We start from the raw sequence: 20,973 nt of genomic DNA, 5'->3' as shown, positions 1-20,973 counted from the left end.
AGCAATTCAGAGAGCTGAGCAGCTATGCTTATCAAGAAACCATGACCAAAACATTTCTGATTCAAAACTGTGCCATCACTGTCTAGTGAGAGAGGCACAAACAACAGGTGTCATGCCTGGCCAACCCGGATAACGTGTCAGGAGAAAGATCTTTCCTTCCTGCTTCACTTACGTAGACTGAGCAATACTGAAGAAGTACATACTGGCTAACTGCTGCTTGGTGTCAAGCAGTACATTTCTGAGCAAGCTCCCAGAGAAGCTATATAAAGGCAAACTACCACCTCCGTTGAGTCCAAAATCTTAGGCGCAGAATGACTTGAAGCCAAGCCAATCCATGGATCCAAAACTGCACTGCTGAACTGTCTCTCCCTGTCAACAGGAATGAGGCAGTCATCTATTTTTATTCATTGTAGAAAACCCTCAAAATATAAAATGATCTCAATCAATAAGAACTGCCACTAAAAAATAAATAAAAATAAATAAAGTTCAACAAATATTACAGTGTAGTGCTCTTGGGTTGGAGAAATCAAATGCACAAATAAGAAATAATTTGTGTAGCACTGCTGCAGAAGAGAATATGGGGATTACCACAGATCATACAGTGAGCGTGAGTCTGTAACACAAAGCTGTTATCAAAAGGCCAAGCTTCATTTTGGGATGAGCCACATGCAAATCAAAAAAAAAAAAAAAAACAAACGTAAATATTCTTGTTTACTTGTCACTGATCAGAATAACGAAGGATGGTGTCTATAGTTCAGGCACTGTGCTGTTCATGGAACACGGCCAACTTTCAGGTACCTGCTCTTCTCCAATTCAAAATGGTAGAAATTTTGGAAAAAAAAGCTATGAGGGAAGAGTGAACACAGGACATGCTGATGGCCTACAGAATTATGATATCCTTGAGAACTAAACCTTAAGAAAACCCCGATTCTTTTTATTCACATCTAGAAAATGCTACAGCATGTCTAACAGTGACACCATATTGAAAACACAGCTGAATAATCTTTTGATCTCTTAACGTGTTCCTCTCAGACCTCTGAATCTCACCTTGGTCCTTATCTTCAGCATAACACTAGCTGGTGGAAATCTAAAAGACTTCCTAAAGACCCTTGGTGAGGACCAGAGCTATTAGCTGGGATTATTAATGAAACACTGAAAGACATTAAATAATATTTTAACAAACGAACCAAAAAAATAACTTATGTAGAATACTACATGGCATACATTTCCTCTTAATAGACTTATCAGAGTAAAAGAGACATAATGACACAACCTCAGCCTTTTGGATGATAGATCTTAACCTGCATAAGAAGAAAAATTACTGAGATTTTAGATAAATCCCGCTTGCTATAATATACACAAGACTAACCACAATCTAACACATAGCTTTGCTTTCAATCATAAATGCCCCAGACTAACTCTGCTCAGGCTCAAGATGTTCACACTGCCTTTGCTTTTTGCCAGAAGAAATTTAGATGCTGTAGGTTGAAAACCTTGCTCTGCATGCTATCATTGCTTGTCTGCCATCGCCATTTCACTTTTTTTTCTTTAATCCTTTCAATGTCAATGAGAAAACAAACAAACAAACAAACAAAAAAACACCACAAAATCAACACCCCAACTTCTACCCTTTTTGGTATAGTTATTTCATCACATATTCTCAGATTTTAATCTTGGGTTAGAATTTTTTCATTCAACTTTTATTCATAAAAATACGCTGATACGTAAAACATCATTTTATATATTATTTACTTTTTTGTTAATCATTCAAGTCTGGTTGTTCTGCAGGAACCCATCTTTTGTCTTAAAACTTATACTGTATCTTTCAGAAGAGATAAATGGTCTGCTCTGCTTTTGTGCTGTGTCTAGTACGATGGAATCATAACACTTCTTTTGGACTTCAACAAATATTTGCACTTTTACAGAATTTTGCTCTTGTAGCACTCTCAAACAAAACTTAAGAGTTGAATTTGGCTCCAAGCTGCTAACACCAAATTATACAATATTTTTGAATTTTAGTGTCTTGCGTATCTACCAACAGATTAAAAACTAAAAAGAAAAATCTGCCTGATTTAATGAGCATTCTATTTTTTCCTTTCTTAAGTAAATACTACAAATGGATTTGACTTTCAGCTGCAATTGTTTAAAGCTCTATCTGTCTTTCAGTGGGGAGGTTTCTGTTTATACTGGCTTAGCCTTAGTGTTGAATGAAAATTTTTCCGTAGGAGGAATAAACTAGTTTCTTTTCAAGGCTTGTCTCCTAAGGAACCTAAACCAATCTGTTCTTGTCAGTAGTTGACAAATAGTATTGCTTTCACAGAACACAGTATTTTTTAGACACCCATACTTTCATGGTTTTGGCAGGCTACTGCTATTGTTATTTAGACTCTGAAAGATGTTCTGCAGATGGTTACAGCCATCTCAAGTGTTTGCACAAATTGACGGACTGCTACATCTATTCTGGAAAGTCTGCATCTTCAGCTCTATTTCTACCACATGACAACAGAAATAATGGCATTTTCTCTAGCCGTGACTATTTCTGAACTGCGTTCATCAGGCCCACACAGGCAGCAGTATCATTTACCTCCATTTTCTTAGGGTACAGGAGGAAGTTTATTAAGGTCATAGAAATACAAACTTTAGACCAGGAGCTCCATGGAGTTTCAATAAAGTTCTCATAGACCCTGATAAAATCTAAAGGTGTGATATGTTCAGTCTTCTGATGGATATTCATCTGAGAAGGAGGTTTGATCTGTGTTCAAAATATGCATACCTTGCTCATACTTTACTAAGGGCAATTCAAAACACAGTTATAAAAGTAAGGGATGGCTGTCTTTTGAACAAAACATAAGTAATTACAGCTTTCATGCAAGAAATTTTCTCCCTTTCTAGGTGGATCAAAATCCACAGCTCCCACTTCCCTGGCAACTGTCCATTACAACCAGCCCATGGGATACTGAGCATGAAAACAATTGCCATCTTTCTGTTCTAGCTGGGCAACATTGCAGTGAAGTGTCTAGAATAAACAGAACAGAGAATTTTCTGTAGCCTGTTGCAAGGGGGAGGCATCTTTAGAAAGAGCATCCTGGGAAATTTGATCTCTATCTGCCAGATGGCTACTGACAACAGGAGCAAGTTTTAGCCTTCTGTAAGTACGTAGAACTCATATAAGGGCACGGGTCAAATTCCTTCTGTATCTCTTTTTGCACAATATATACTGGCCACACCATACCCCTCCCTCCCCCAGAGACACCTAAGACAACTGAGTCTCCACTTACTGTCACAGAATCTCTGAGCTTTGCAGTAAATTAGCTGCTCTTCTAAGCTAGCTTCTTCAGTTTCTTAAACTAAACATTTAGGACACACAAAAAGTAGAGGCATAAAGCTGCTGATGGGGTTAACTACATCAGGCATGTGCTTCTGTACAATTTACCATTCTTTAGGTTTTGTGCATATTACTGGTAACAGCCTTAATACCACAGAGTCACAGAATGGCTTGGGTTGGAAGAGACCTTAAAGATCACCCAGTTCCATCCCCCCTGCCATGGGCAGGGACACCTCCCAGTAGACCAGGTTGCCCAAAGCCCCATCCAGCCTGGCCTTGAACACCTCCAGGGATGGGGCATCCACAGCTTCTCTGGGCAACCTGTTGCTTGTACTTGCATGCTGCCTAGGTCAGGTCTTCTTCAAAATAAGTATTTTCTAGTTCTGTCTACATTACAACATTTCTGTCTACATTACAACATTACAACCTTTCTACATTAGCAAACAGCATGGCATGACAGAAGAGGATCTATGAGGCAACTGATGCAGAGAACCAGATTTTCACATTGTACATGTTTTGTGGAACCTATTCACTGTGATTCACTATTCTTTCTTTGTAGAAACTTACACTTTCTTTGTAGAAACACTGATCTTGATTCAGCCCCAAAAGTCATCTATAATACTGTAGTACCTTCTGGTTAAAATTTGTCTATAATTCTGAAATAGTTTGGTTGCTGAAGAAAAGCTAGACGGCAGTCTGAAGAAACAGAACCTGATGAGATATAAACCAGTAAATAGGAGCTTTTGGGGGGCTGAAAGAGTTCCCTGACTTATTTGCTTTACTAGGTGTCACACCAACAGTTGCAATAGCATTGCACAGGGACATTGGGGACAGGAGGAAGCAGCTGGAAAGGAAGAGACAAAGAAAGAAGATGGTTATTCTCATTGACATTATTGCCTTAACAAATATAATCTCTTGCTAAAGGGGGAAATAAATGCTTTGGAGATTTCAATACAGTCATTAAACATATATGTTGCTGACTTTTCAGTAGTCACACCCACTTCTGTCCTCACAGGTTCTGGAAAGATTCCCCCACTCACATTGATTTTTATTTTTGGTATATTCAAGAACAAAGTTCTGTCATCTCCTGTTCTAGAGGGACCAATATGAATAGCCATTTTTGTTTCATCTGCCCATTGTTTCATAAGCCCATTGTTTCATAAGCCCATTGACTTAAATTGACACAGGTATTTCATCTGCAAATTTTCTTCTTAGTATTCAGGCTTACTGTAGAAATATCACTTAAAAAAAAAAAGCTCACAATATGAGGCTAAACTTAAAAAAAAAAATACAAGGCTGCCCAAGCTTATATATGATTTACGCTAAATAATGTTTTCAGATATGATGGTTACTAATATTGCATTAATACTGTATTTTGCTGTATTATCCTATTACCTCTTCTCATTACATACCTGTCAGTACTCTCCTTTTCCAAAAAGGATAATCCTCTGCAACAGTGCATACATCATCATCTCACTGATAGTAGCAGCTGCAGTAAACTGACGGCCTCCTTCTGCGGAGCCCTGCCAGCTCATTCTTGCAGTGTATCTTTGCTCAGCAGTTCCCAAGAACTGCCTCCAGTTTGAGAGAAAGGAGGCTCGCCTGTCACTAGTGTTATTTAGTCCACTATGTTAAAGTAATACACTGCAGATGCCAACAGGGATTCGATCGTGCTTACTATTGCTGTAATGCCTTCTTCTTCCTGAGCCTCCTTTCTATCTTAAAGTTCTTGGTAAAAAGGCATTTCCGATAATAACTGCACAGCACACTATTAAATCAAAATAATTACGTCAGAAATGATTCAATTTAGAAATCTTTTAGTATGGTACTAAATATTTTCATGCTTGTATTATGTTGCATTTCCTAGAAGGGGATAACTTAGGATAACTTACTCATTTAAATAAACATATGAATACAAATGTAAATGTACAAGCACGTTGGTGTAAATGTGCATGTGCAATCAGAAATCAAGAAAATACAATTGCTCAAAGCTAAACCAATCACCAGATCTGAGATTCAGAAGAAATACCCCACCTAGATTATGCTGTCAGAGAATATTGAAAATACGAAACTACTTTAATTTTCCATCCAGGCTAAATGACCAGACCAATATCACATGAGCTTACCTACAACCCACGAGATTTATGTGTGGGTGTTTGCACAACAGAAAAGTTAAGTTGCAAGCCAGAAAAAAGGGAAGAGAGAAGGCACAGATAATCAAGAACATATAGAGTAATAAAAATAGCTAGCAGACCAAAAATAAATTCAAAAGCAGTGTTATGAAAAGAAGTTTGAACAAAATGACTGGATGTTGAACTTCAGTCAGACCTATTTCCCTGAGACTATTTTGGGGAAACATACACACAGTGGGCCCTTTCCAGGCCTCTCTTTAATCCAACTGAGGTCACATTCAGTTTTAAAAATATATATATATTCTGGCATTTCTTCTCTTTGGACTCAGCAATATATATTTTTTTTCTTTTTTAAATCCAGACTGTTAAGTTTAATAAATACTAAGCAAAATACTTCGTTATAATGTACTATAAAGCCTTTCACCAAAGATGACTTGTGGAGTCAGAAGGGAGGATATTTTAATTCACAGCAATAAGCTTTATCAATTGAACTAAAAGACTAGCTGAAGTAGATGACTCCTCTTTTCTGGTGAACCAAAAATATAGGTTGATCATGAGACGCATTCCATCCATCACAGAACACAAGAAGAGGAGGCTGAGAGGGGACCTCATCGCAGTCTACAACTTCCTCGCAAGGGGGAGTGGAGAGGCAGGTGACCTATTCTCCATAATCACCAGTGATAGGACCCGTGGGAACAGTGTTAAGCTGAGGCAGAGGAAGTTTAGGCTAGACATCAGGAAGAGGTTCGTCACTGAGAGGGTGGTCACACACTGGAACAGGCTCCCCAGTGAAGTAGTCACTGCACCAAGCCTGTCTGAATTTAAGAAGCGATTTTGCTGTGCATTTAGTCACATGGTCTAAAATTTTGGGTAGACCTGTGCGGTGCCAGGAGTTGGACTTGATGATCCTTATGGGTCCCTTCCAACTCGGGCTATTCTATGATTCTATGCTCTCTGCTACTGCTGGTGGATATTTCTTTGCTCCTCCAGAATACTTTCCGAGATGCTAAATGTGCAGCACTCCATATAGGTAAAATTGTTCCATTGATTTTAAATTAATTACCATTTATCAAAATTACAGTCAAAAAGGTTTACAGCCTTAGCTATTTCCAAGCTAGTGCATTTTCGAGGCATCCAGAACTGTAATGGTACCCAGCCATCTATCTCTGGATATGTGCTCCGAGATCTGCAAGGCAGCACAGAGGTAACCATTACTAGGAGCACAGCCAAATGACCTGGCACTCTGCTTTTCCCATTACCTCTCAACAGAGTGCCCACTAAGGAAGCTACAATGCTTCTGCCACCCCAGTCAGCTCGTTCAGAGCAGCCTTGGCTGTTTCTGCAGAGCACTGCATGTGCTTTCTTGCCCAGAGTTCTACATCTGGGCCTACTATGCAAGAGACTTCCTACGTTGTGGAAGCAATGGGAATTTAGGGAACTTTGAGGACCAAAGTTGTACTAAATATCTGCAAATGGCCATTTTTAGAGTTTAAGATTACACCAAACATCGGTGGAGAGAAGTCATTCTGAAGGATAAAACTTTTCAATGCCAAAAACGCACCTGTCAAATACTACATTCTAATTCAAGGCAGAAAGCTTGAGAGTTCACACTGGCTTTTAGATGTTGGCAAAGTCACTTCTCTCTCCTCCACTAATCTTGTTCTCAGCAAGATACAAATTGTTTACACTCAAATCTCATAAAGCAAGCCATTTTGAGGCAGAGGTCTAGTACATGGTACCTCAGGTGGAACTGTTAACATTTAGCAAAGATGTAGCAGTGAAAAAAAGGTTTAAAATGGAAGAAGGTATTCAATTTTATAGTTGGAATACACTTTTAAGCCAATTATTTTCTTAATTGGATGTGTTGGGAAGTGGAAACCTTCCATTATATGTATACATTTGTGAACAACACTAACTTTCCTATGAAGCGTACAAAGACACAATGAATCCTTTCCAGGATAAATACTTTAACTTTACAAATTATGAAATCATGACTATACCTAGTAAAAACATGTTACACTTCTATTTGCACATTCCAGGCTTTTAAATGTGCAAAGATATATTTGAGCTCAGAAGTTGGTTGTGTTTCAAGAGGTAAAAATCTGTTAACTAACAACGAACAAGTGTGTATGTTCTCAAGTCTCTCATCTACTCTTCTACCAAGAGTAAAAGGATGAATGTGGGACCAACAACTCTCCTCTACTGCAGCATACCACGAGAATAAAACAGAAGAAAGTGCATAGCAGAGGGCTGAAGATTACCAGTTTCTGTATAGATATGTGACTTTTTCTACTTGTACTTTGAGATGACCTCACTACTTATGAGAGCTATCCAAAATCAAAATTTCATATGAAGGTGTGCACTAAATGAAGTTAAATGTCAGGAAATATTAGGAAGTCAAAGAGAATAAAACAAAAAATTCACTGTCATATTACATACATTGAAGTCCTTGTCTCTGACATCTTAAAACCTTGCAACAGAACTATGACACATCCAGACACAGCTACTAGGAAGATCAAATACAGATCAGTTGTCATAGGAGATTGGTATTTCTCAATTGGAAGAGACAACTCAGGAATGCATGAGATGCTTATCAATTCCTGATTGATATGGAAAGGGAGAACAGGAGTCTTCCAACAGGAGAAGTAGGGGACATTAAATTAAATTAACAGGAAGCAATTTCCAAATAAACAAAAGGAAGTGGTTCTTCAAACATGAAGATAAACACCATAATTCCTCACCGCAGGATACTGCAGATGCTTAAAGTTTACATGAATTTGAGGGGAAACTGTACACACTAATGGAAGAGAAGTCCATTGAAGACTACTAAATTCACTGAAACCACATCTGGCTGAGAACACAGTCACAAATAATTGGAGGTTGAAAGAGCACATGAGGAGAAGCACTGTACTTGCTTACTCTGTCCTTATGCTTTTCCCTAGGCACCACTTTTGGCTATCATTAGAAGCAGGATGCTGAGCTAGATGAACCTTTAATCTGACCAAATGGGTATTTGTAAGTAAATTAGACAGTGGTATAGCTTGGGTCCTCGAACTTGGTCATCGGTATCAATAAATTGATAGACCCTAGCTGTGAAGGTCTCTTGTAGACGTTTCAATGAGGCTAATTAGCACTTCCCCATACAATTCCCAGGCACAGTTCAAAAGTTACCATAGGATGTGAACTATTTTCAACAAGCACTTTTGATGAAGCCTGTTTGTTTCGAGGGCAAGTTAGTTAAGCAGTATGAAGATAAACACATCGAGTCAAATGCCACAGAACTACAGGACAAACCCTGATAACATATAGCTTACTGGGATAAATGCCAGTTAAGACAGCTTTTATTACAGGTAGAAACTTCTTGTAGGATTAAAAGTGTGCTTTTCCTTTTCCCCTGAAACATAAGTGTACATGTTTCTCTGTGATTGTATGTAATATGCTTTGTAGCAAAAACAAATCTCAAATAAAAACACTTTCATGTCCTTTAACCGAACAGCTGTCTTGTAAACAACATTTAGCCTCATAGGACTTTATGAAAAAAAAATTTAAATGTTATTCACCATGACATAATAAAAAAAATAAATTATATATATATATATATACACATACATACAACCAAAGAAGAGAACTTTGGTTCCCCACAGTTTAAAAGGTGTGAATACATAACTAGATAGTTACAAGATGAGAGAGAGAAAACTAACTCTTCCCTTCATAGCATTAAGAGACAAGTATGAAAAAACTCAGGTCACATTTACATCCAACTGGTAAAGAACCCAGTCTTGACTGCTTGAAATAGGATTTAAAGGACTTCAGAAAATTACCTCTGAACCATTTTTTTTTTAAATTTCGTATAAAATATCTATTTTGATGGTTAGCAAAGGCAAGGAGCCACATTTTCAGCACAGTGGCATGGACTCAATCACCATCCAAACGAAACCTGGGAACTGGACTCAGTCTATAATGCAAAATGCACTTCCTTCCGTTCCCCCAGAAATCATACAGAATAACAGATCTGGGTATTCAGTGGCCATGGTTATATCAAGATTTGCAGCTTACTTAATTTAGTATATTGTACACTTAATAGTATATATAAATACTGAAGTATTTCTAGCAGAATGTAGAGTTGACAAGTAGCTGTATGAACACACAGGAGGGTTAATAACTGCTTCTCTTGTCATTTTTTATTATTTTTAATTATAGATTTTCCAGATCCATTACTGTCTTCTACTCCATGAGCAATAACTCCTATTTTTCAAGCAGATTGCAGGCTTCCCTGATACTTGAACTGTCTTATGTGGACTGTTTTCATCACTGAGATTTATGGTATCAACATCAAAATATTAGACAGCAAAAGTAAATAATGACTAACTTCAACTAGCACTTTTGAAAGGGAATTGGCCTCCTTCTGCATTTACTTATGCTTATTTAAGGAAAGTTTATTGAACACCAGGGGGAAAAAGACTACACATGGGGACTTGCTGCAAGTTTATAGCCATGCATATTCTGAATGGATGAAAGATAGAGGAGTATTTTATTAGGTGTGATAGGATGAAGAAGAAAATGTTAACCTCCAGGAAATCTTCCTGACATTAAGATCTATTAGGAATTTTCTTCTAAAGGAAATAGAGGAAGCCCTATTTCCTGGAATAATTCAAATTGTACTTCACAAAATAGTAAATATATACAAAGAACATCCTGCGTTTAGAAGAAAATGAAGCAGATGACATTTTTTTTCTACATTTAGGCTGGACAAGCCCCAGATAATCTCTCTCTTCTCACATGTATACACATGCAAAAGCAGAATCAAAACACACAAAAAGCAAAGATAAAAGGATAAAACTTTGGAAATAATGTGTGACGGTCATTATGGCTTCACTCCCAAAGTTTCCCTTACTCAAATATATCTAACTTTTTTATTCATATAATTTTACTGAGAAATATCAATCAAAGAGTTGCAGTAAAATAATCACTTCACCACAGATCAAGTATTCACAAGTGAGTATCACAGCATGTAAACTGACACAAAGCTCAACTCCAGTGACACCCAGTTTTAAGATCCTCTATTTAGAGTGTGAGATGGGAGGGGAATATCCTTTTTAAAGGAAAGCAACGGAAAACTGCATGGAAAATTGCATGGAAAACTGCAATTGAAGAGTCCAGCTCCAGAGCACAGCTATCCTCCTGCTCTGTCACTCATCTTCTGAGTCTTCTGAGCAATCATCTAGTACTGCAATTTAGTCAATATAAATTGCCTCTCTGATTTAAAACAGAAACAGGGATTTTATACTAGTGCTTTGAAGAAGCTATGTGAAACAAGGAATGTAGGTTTCCTAGCTCTGTCTAACCAGTACTATCTCTTAGCAACAATCCTGTCATGCTTGCTTGGCTATAAATAACATGTACAATGTGTTGGCTTTTCAATTGCCACTTTATTTCCAAATAAAACACAGATCTGTTCCAGACAGGGTGCCAAATTATCACAAAATTTATGTGGTGTTGAGGTTCCACATGTCCCTCAAAACTGAAATACCAGTGTTCTAGCTTGATTACAGAAAGAAGAGTACCTGTGAAGCATATACTGCAGTAAATACATATTCTAACCAAGGAGGTAGATAAGGAGATGTAAAAATGTGGGATCTGGGCAAAGAGTACTAGCTAGCATTAGCAAAGGAAGCAAGAATCTGGAGGTAAAAAAGGATAAATCATGATTTGACAAAGAAAAAAAAAAAAGATGCATGGCAATTTTTGCTCTAATAAATTTTAAAGATTCTTTTTCTTTTTTTAAAAAAATTGTACTTAAATTTTGCAAAGACCTCTAGACTTCATTTATTTAGGTCCATTTACTTTGTAAGTATATTTATTAAAAAATAAACAAACATATCCAAGCGACCATGTACAGTGCTACCCAAAGAGGCATTCCATGGCAGCTTTTATGAGGAAGGGAGCATCAGCTGACAGGTGATCAGGTATTTGAGCAAGGGCACTGGTCTTCCCTGAGATGTGACGCTCTAAAACAAGTAGTGTGTGTAAACGTATATATACTTCTTAAAAAAAAATGCTGGTGAACAACATCCAGTTCTTATGTGAAACTGAAAATCATGTACATAAAAATCTCCACTAAGTCATTTGACAACTTTTGTTCCCTACTCCATACTCTACATTAAATGTACATTCACATCTCAACCTGATGATATTTTTCTTTAAATACCACTTTTTATTATTCTCCTTTTTTACACAGATTTATACTGTGAACACATTTACTGATTCAGAAAAATATCATGCTCATGTGCACTGTCATAAAACCATCAGATAACTGAGGTTGGAAGTGACCTTGGGAGGTCTCTAGTCCAACCTCCTGCTCAGAGCAGGCTCAGCTGCGAGGTCAGACCAAGTTGCTGCAGGCTGGTCTTCAAAGCCTCCATGGGTAGAGGCTGCACAACCAATTTGGGTAACCTGTTAGGAAAGTATTAACTAGCCACTAAAAGCAAAGAAGAATATAGATTGAAAAAGAAACTGTCTAGCTGTTCTCCGTGTTTATCCAACTAGAAATCGGTGTGATAACTTGCATTATTTTGATGCTATCAACAGAAAATGGAAAAGTCATTTGAGATAATCCTATCTCCTGTATTTTAATGAATCAAGCCTTTCTATAGATCATTGCCTTTTCTGTAACCAGGATAAAAAATGCAGAACACCGGAAGAGGAAATTACTTCCATAACAAACAACAGAACAGTGTTAAAATTAAAAAGCCTTTCCTAACAGCTACCTAGTATCTTCCTTGCCCTGCTTTCAGCCTGTTACTTTGCACGTTATCCACCACAGACACAGGAACTATACCATTCGCTTCCTCTGCAGCGGTCTTATGTATTTGAAGACTGGTTACATAGTCCTTTTCAGCTGACTCTTTACTAAGTAATCTTCATTCATGTAATCCTTTCTCAAAGACTATGTGTTACATAGATCAGTCATTCCTAGTGATATCCTTCGAACAACTTTTAAGTTGAAGCTTTACCAATAACAAATAGCACAGGACTATTTCCTTGGTGTTGCAGACAGTATTGCTCTTTAAACCATCTTAGTTTCCTTCATTGGCAACTGCCTTACTTCATTCACCTGTGTTCAGCTTCAGTTACAAATAACTTTCAGATTTTAATTTGCAAGTAGATGCTACTTATTTCTTTGGGTTTTGTTGTTGTTGCCCTTAAAAAAAAAATCATGCTTATTCTCCCCTACAGGTAGTTGCTTGCACGTATTATTTTTTTGTTGGATCCTATTTTTTTAGGTTACCTCTCTGATTTGCCAAAAACATTCTGGACTTTAAAGCTGTTTTCCAACTATTATCAATCCATGCCATAAAATTACAGTTCTTAACAGTATTAGAATGAAGACAGATTCACTCAACATAGTCTTTCTTCCTGGCAGCAAAACAATTAAAACTGCTCTCAGTATGTACTTTCCCAGTTGTGCTATAGAACAGTAGACCAATGCTTTTGTTGTGAGCTGTAGCACTATCATATGACAATGACATTACCTACCTAACACAAAGGAAACAGAATACAAAGGAGGATTAAAACAAATTTACAGAGAGTATATTTCCTATGGAGAGAAAACTTGCAGCCTGCACATGCACATGCAGTTCTGTAGCTTCCCTTGCTACTACTGGCTGCTATAAGAGAGAGCAAAGTTCAATGTAAGAGGAGGAAAAAAAAAAGGGAAGAAAAAGGGAGGAAGGCAGAACAAGACTTCTGATTCCTCAAGGAGATGCACATGTAGCAAAGAACCCTTAAACCTAAAGAGAGAGATTTAAGCTTAAGGAATTAAGAGAGATTTAAGCCTTTAAACCTAAGGAATCTCCCTTAATAGCTTAATTTAAAGATACCTCCTGTATCTTCCATTTACATATGATCAATCACTTTCACCTCAGTTGCCTACGTCTCCCTGATGTACCTTCTTTTTTGCAACTCACTAGAAGTGGGCGTCAGCTGCCTACAAAGGCATCTTGCGCTATTTTTGATTTCTGAATCTATGGTGGCAGGTGCCCCTCCTGGAAGTGGTGCTCTCCCATCGGTTCTGTGCTGTCTCTGCCAGCTGTGTGCGGCACTTGGAGACTGCGGAGAGTCTGAAACGTCAACTACCTAACGTTTAGGCAGCTGAAACCCTCTCTAGGTGTTATGCAAAACAGAGTACTTGAACACTTATCCTGTTCCTTGAGATGCAAGATCTAGCAGAGGAGTTTGTATTAGTAAAAATTAAATTTTAAGTTCCTGACTTTTTAATCATGTTTACACACAAATTAGTACAGCAATTGTATTTTGGATAGTATGTTATAATGGAAAGATACTGATACCTTTTTAATACCAGAGTTTAGTAACTGGAAACAGCATTGTTCTTCTAAATTATTTGATTTATGGTCAAACTGAGTAACTGTTAAAGCCCAGGTTGAGACTTCACATTATTTTAAAATACACTCTTACCACACAAATCACGATATGTAGCTCAAAAAAAATTTTTTTTGAGCAATGACTGGTAAATAAGGATTCTTCTACTCATATATTTCCTTTTATTTGAAGGACAGCTGAATATCTAGTTAACAGTTAAACTGGAAATACATTTAAATTGAATCTTTTGATTAACTTCTGAGGTTAAAAAACAAACAGGAAAATAGTCTAAAATGTGCTGACTCAACTTCCACATAAGAAAAACGTTACTGCCAGTCATTTGGTCATTTTATCTCTGCCTTAATATAAGGGGAATCAAGCAAAGAGAGTGGCAGCAACAGCTGGAGCCACGTGCCTGTGTCCAAACACAATTTATTCATATAACTCAAGGAAAGCACGGCACAGCTGCAGAGCAATTATGAAAAAAAAAAATCAACAAGCCCTTCAGAACTGATGAATAATGATGCTACGAAGGAAATAAGATCTGTCTGTGAAGCTAGAAACACTCAGGCTTAACAAGTGCTTTTTTTAGAGACTGAATCTTCACGTGATAAATTTTAGTTGCTGTAGATGCTGGCTTTTACTTCTGATATTTTTTCCTTCCTGGTTACTGGAATACTTCCTCCTAAGAAAACCCTCTGCAACTTTAAATCTGCTTAAATTAATCCATGACATATTTTCTTTAAAATATGAACACTGGAAAGCTGTCTGACACTTCTGAAGAGGCATGGTGAGTGAGTGAATATACCCCTGTCCAAAGCAGCCTATGCACAAATACACTGCCCTTTCTTAGACTCAAAAGCTGCCACCCACTCACCATTTTCTTTAGTCTGAATATTGCCAGAATCTCAGCATCTTTCGTTCTTCATCTTGAAGGACATATAAACATACGAACGTATGTGATAGGTTAAAGGTTGGACCAGATGATCTTAGAGATCTTTTCCAACCTAAATGATTCTATGATATGATTCTACATAAATGCATGAACATATAAACAAATGACACACATTCAGCAGAAATGATTTTCTGCATCTTTTTCAGACAGCGAGCTAAAGAACAGAGAAACTATCTATGGTCCAAGAAAAGATACATCCTTAAATCAGTTTGCCTAATCCAAATCTGCCAAAACACTACTAAAAAAGCAGTAACCAGGTAGTAACTTGTTTAAGGAGCTAAAGCTCAACTATAAACTATTATTATTGTTACTGTAATTCTTATTAGGCAAGCTAAGAACAGCCTCTTCTTTCCATTTGTCCCTCAACACAGACTTGCCTTTGATGACCTGTCAGTCACAGTGATGTCTGCAGTCACACAGGAAGATTAGTGCACATCACCTAGAGCAACCCAGGCCAGCATTCTGTCTGCTGAGACAGCCTTCCAAAGAGCCAGTATAATTCCCATTTTAATGCTCATGGCTTTTTCAACTATTTCTGGCCAATGCAGAGTATCTGCAATTAGGAAAAACTGCTTCACGTTCCATTTCTGATACCCACAGGTGCAAAACAAGGAAAGGTTTCTCCTTGAATTTGCATGTGGAAGCTTTATGCCAGCCAGGAGACTAAGAAGATCCTTAGAACAACATGCCAGTTCATCTGGCAAAGAAATGGAACTGCCAGTCTGAGGAAGAGGTAAATGCACCTGCATTCTGCAAGGACAAGCAATCAAGTCATTTCAATTGGAGTCAGATATGTGCAGGAGACAAAACTAATGCTAACTACTATGTAGGTATACAGAAATATATCAACAAAAATTAACCTTTTAAAACTAGTTTTTAGTTATTATGCTGTAGCAAATGTAAAATTTTGCAATTGATGAATTTACGTTCTTAGGAGAAAAGAATGCAAAATATTTAGTAATTACAATCAACACATTTCAGTAAGTTTTTATTAAACGTTTGTAATTTATAAAAGCAATAACTTCAGTGCTATAAATACCTCCACTATTTCATCATGCATTCCATTCTGTATAAATAAACATCTACTAGTTACCATAGAAATACGGTAGCAGTAGACACTACTGGAGTCAAGTGGTTCTGGTTCTGTTAGACTTCATTATTTAATTGTTTCTTAGAAAAAAGAAAGAAAGAAAGAAAGAAAGAAAGAAAGAAAGAAAGAAAGAAAGAAAGAAAGAAAGAAAGAGAAAAAGAAAGAAAGAGAAAAAAAAGCTTCTAAAAGAAGTGTTGATGATGCTAATTAATATGCATAAACAAGTCCTTGTTATTAAGCCTTTCAGGAATCACTGCACAGCAAAAAGTAAGAGTTTTATCTGTGAAAGGGTTAGGAGAGGCCTTCAGAACTAGGCTCCAGTTGTTTTGCCATATATCAAAACATTAACCAAAAAAAATAAATAACATGAACAGAATAATTTACCTTTTCACCCTCTTCACCTTTACTACCCACAAAGCCACGTTCACCCTGGAACACAAAACAATAAAATAAATATTTCAAGCAAACATTCTTCAAATAATTGCAGTCCTTGAAATACTTTTATTACATTGTATTACATTTTTATTATGGGATTAAAACACACACAAAACAAAAAACATTTGGATAACGACAGTCTTGCATCAGAAATGTGCAAAACCTCTACAAAAGCTGCCACGGTTTTCCAATCATCAGTCATATTTTTGTTCAGCCTAAGGGATCTTCTTGGCTTTAAAAATTCTAAACTGTTGATACTAAACCCACTCACTACAGTCCTGGTATTCTGCAGAACGAGTTTAATACATTTATTCCTATGAATTCCTTCATGTTAATTTTTAAATATGACTAGTCATCTGTAAAGGCCTCAAAACCCCATTCAGTTGAGAAAAAGATACAGATGTAACTTGGAGAAAGAAAACCTGTTCCTTTCACTTTGAAAACTTTGTCCCATTAACCAAGTTCTTTAAAAAAAGAATAGAAGAATTGAAATACTAATTCAAACTCATCTTGTTTTGGCAAATTGAATTCTTTATTTAATGATCTTCCAATAAAAAGACCTGTTGTAATGCTCTTCTTGCTCCAACCTGATAACTTTTAGCTCAGAAAAAGATCTTATTGAAGCATTCTTACTTTGTTAATATCTCTGTCAAATGGTCTTCAACCTGGCTACGTTACAAAAATTATAGTTAACTATTTTAGTCAGATCTTTATTAACATATTTTTGTCTGTTTTGTGAGATACACAACAGAAATACAGCCAAAATCATATGCCTGCAGTACAAAAGCTCCTTAATTAAAAGCCTAACCAAACCACATTTTCTTTCTCCCTTAAATCATCTGGAAAGAGATGGTTTGCATGTCTTTGCCAGCCTAAAGAATTCAGTCTCACTGCCTCAGTACAACGCACATGACTGCTACAGGTTTGAAGATGAGAAGACTGGAAGAATTCTGAAGGAAAGCATATGGCATTGTCTCTAAATTACTTTCAAAAAATTAGAATGAGCAATATCTAAACATTCTTTCACCCTTCAGAGATTTTCATTTCCATATATAGAAGTCCAAGGTTTAAATGAGGTCAACTAAAACGGCAGGCTACAACTTGCAAACTTTCTAGCAGCATTTTGCCTAATCGTTCAATTGATACAATATTGTGTAATGCACATCTGGGAATTAAATTAAAAGCTTAGGAGATGTGCAGGCTTATAGATTATCAAATAGCTTTAGATTTTTCAGCACTGCCTGCAGTGTCTCTTCCCTATTTGCTTTTTTGGCTGGGGTGACTCATGCAGTCAACAGCTTAGGGGTCAGTCTTAAAAGCATATCCAAGACCAAGCATGCAAAATATGTGATCTAGTAAAGTAACCTTCCATATATTCTTACCAAAAAAATGAGTGGTTAATTACTGAAATGATTTCTGAATGTATGCAATGTATTCTTCTCCAATTTTGGATATGCAACAGAACTAACTTCTATTTACTTTTGACAAATTTCTAGAAGCAAAACACTTTCTTTATTTAGCTTTCCCATTTGTAAGACTGCAAATCCTTTCTTTACTCAATTCCCAATCCATTATATAAAAATTATTCATAGATAGAGTCAAAATTTTTCTGGTTGGAGCTTGTGTCCATTGCCTCTTGTCCTTTCACAGTCCACCTTGGGAAAGTCTGGCTCTTGCTCTTCTGCACCCTCCTATTCCTTGCAGATAGCAGTAAAGTCTGCTCCCTTCCAAATCATCTCAAATTATGGCTGAACAAGCCCAGTTTCCTCAGCCTCTCCTTGTACATCATGGGCTCTAAGCTCCTGGCCATCTTGGTGGGCCTCCACTGAGGTCACCTCCATCCCAGATGCAATATGATGTTTGTCTTTGCTGAACTTCTTCATTAGCCTATTTCTGCAGCATGTTGAGGTTCCTCTGTATATCACCCTTCCCCTGCCTTACCAGTGTGCGGGCTACTCCTCCACATCTGGGAGGGTGGAGTAGTAACATCACTACGCATCATCCAGGTTATTAATAAAGGCACTAAACAATACTTGCCCCAGTATCAACCCATGAGGGATGACAGCAGTTAGTAGCCATCAGTTATTGTACTGCACCACAGTTATTCCACCTCTGACCCCAACAATACAGCCCATCTTCCACCAACTTACAGAGTTCATATCTCACAGATTTGACTACATTGATATGATTGGAGACTGTGCCAAAAGCCTGTCTGAAGTCAAGGTATACAACATCCACTGCTCCTTATCCACACTGCCTGTCATCTTATTAGAGCAGACAATCGGATTGTCAGGCATGATTTGTCCTTGGTGAATCAATTCTGACTGTTCCCAGTCACCTTCTAGTCCTTCATGTGTTTAAAAATGTCTTTCAGGATTTCCTGTATAATTTTTCCAGGGACAGAGGTGAGGTCGACTGGCCTGCACTTCCCTGGATCCTTCTTGACGACAGATGCAATGTCTGCCTGTTTGTAGCCATCAGAAACTTCCCCATGTCATCATGATCTCTTGACATTAACAGAGGGCAGCCTTGCAGTCACCTCAGCAGCCACTGGATGCATGTTGTTTGGTATCTTGTACGTGTCCTTTTAGCTTAAGTGCTCCTTAACACTCTCTTCCTTTGCAGTGGGCAAGGAACATTCCTCACACACTCTGCTAGAAGGTTCAAGTACCTGGGAGGCCTGAGGGCAAACTTTATTAGTGAAAGCCAAGGTAAACAAAGCACTGAGTACTCTCAGCCTTTTCCATGTCCCTCACTCCATGAAGCAGTGGGTCAGCATTCTCTTCAGTCTTCTTTTGCAGCCAAAATACTTCACAGAAGCCCTTCCTGCTGCCCTTCAGAATCCCTCATTAATTTCAATTCCAGATGAGCTTTTGGTTTCCTAACTCCATCACCACACGCTTTGGCAATGTTTCTATTTTCCTACTGGGTAGCTCATGCCTGCTTCCACTGTTTACTTTGTTTTTGAGCTCAGTCAGAAGCAACCACTTCATCCATGCTGACATTCTGCCATACTTGCTCAGTTTCCATCATATCACAAGGGACAGATCTTGTGCTTTTAGGAAGCTGCCCCTGAAGATCGACCAGTCTCCTGGGCTCCTGAGACCTGCAGGACAGTCTTGGTTGCTCCCCTTTGTCAGATTTGACAAACTCAGTGCCCTGAAACTCTCCTCCCAGGCCATGTTTTCTAGATTCTTGAACATACACTAGCTACCTGCTGGGCCCTCTTCAGTTTCTCCACATCTCTCAAAATGGTAAGGATGGAGGAGGACCCAAGCTTGACACAAGTTTCCAGATGCAGTATCACCAGTACCAAGCACAAAGAAAAACACCATCCCCTGATGTTCTAACGTAGCTCAATATGTGCTTTACTTTACTCCCAACAGCAGAACACTATTAGCTTATATTCAGCTTCATGTCCACACCCAGGTCATTTTCATGAACAGTTCTGCTCAACCAGTCTTTGCCTGTACCAGTTTAGGGGTTATTAAATATTTCCTTCCTTTTTCACAAATACTGGCTAGGTGTCCAGAGTTTTTTCCACACTTAAAAAAAAAATCAAATTAGAGAAAATAAGAAATGCAGTCAACAAAAATGTAGGGAAAGAAGTTTAGGTAATTTCCATTTGACAACATGAAAAATATCAGCCTACATTAGCCACGGCTAAATTACTTCAAAAAATTTGAATGTTACAAAATTCTCATGTTGCACAGCTCCAACCAACAGAAAACAAAATCCGATCATGAAAAGGACCAGAAAACTTTAACAAATATTACCAGTAAACTCTGAATTGCATATGCATCTTTTTGCAAGTTCTGGCCTTCCTACAGTATTCCACCTCCAGAGAGGAGCAAAAGATTAAAATGGAAGAGTACAAAACGCACTGCTTCCCTCATCTCATTGTGCTGAGATCATGACGCCCACATTTCGCATTCTTGGATCTGTGTATCTCATGGCTACAAAGACCCTGCACAGTTCTGAGACCTAGACAACTGCTCTTAATGCACAGTAACATTGGTGGGCATGTCTGTGCCACTATACCTTGTGCCTCTTCTCTTGTGAGAGAGCAGCTGATAGTGAAGTTGTATAACATGATGCCTTTGTCATGTCCAAAGTCCAAGTCCAAAACTGGATATATAATTCAAATACAATTTATGTAGATACTGGAGGGCTAGCAAGAAGGATGTTGAGAGTAAAACCACAAAAAAAAAAAAAGGATTATTTTATTTATTTATTTAATTTACCTTGGAACCAGTAAGACCAGGTATGCCAGGAACACCCACTAAGCCAGGTTCCCCCTGAAACAAAATATACATAACCATCATTTTTTCAGACCTAACTCAAGACTGAGCTAAATTAAGAGGGAAAAAAATGGAGATGTATTTCCTTCTCATTCTTTTTGAACAGAGCTGTTGAATTGATTTCTAGGGTCATTTATGTCTGTTGATTTGTATTTGGTTAAAATACATTTCATATCCAAAATATCAGACAATTAACAATTACAGGTTATGTAACTATGCAGCAGATGTAGCTGCAGACTGCTTCAAATGACTGAGCCACAAGAAGATCAGAGAGTTTGGATTATGTGAAAATCTTTCCTTACTTTTATTTCAGGTCATGATTCAGGAAAAAAAATAAATTAGAAAAACACACAGAC

General features: G+C 37.6%; 1 protein-coding gene across 1 annotated transcript in view; it reads right to left on the bottom strand.

The window, feature by feature from the left end:
* COL19A1 (collagen type XIX alpha 1 chain) overlaps positions 1-20,973 on the bottom strand; it is a 192,935-nt gene that overhangs the window by 105,746 nt on the left and 66,216 nt on the right. Inside the window, exons 9-10 of the mRNA XM_050709490.1 lie at positions 20,561-20,614; positions 16,266-16,310 (exon numbers count right to left, since the gene is read on the bottom strand). Of these exons, the coding sequence (XP_050565447.1) occupies positions 16,266-16,310; positions 20,561-20,614 (99 nt within the window). The remainder of the gene's footprint in view (positions 1-16,265; positions 16,311-20,560; positions 20,615-20,973) is intronic.

Source organism: Cygnus atratus, chromosome 3 (assembly GCF_013377495.2).
Source record: "Cygnus atratus isolate AKBS03 ecotype Queensland, Australia chromosome 3, CAtr_DNAZoo_HiC_assembly, whole genome shotgun sequence".
NCBI lineage: Eukaryota > Metazoa > Chordata > Aves > Anseriformes > Anatidae > Cygnus > Cygnus atratus.
The sequence above is the reverse complement of the archived record's forward strand: the minus strand, read 5'-3'. Positions and strand labels throughout refer to the sequence as shown.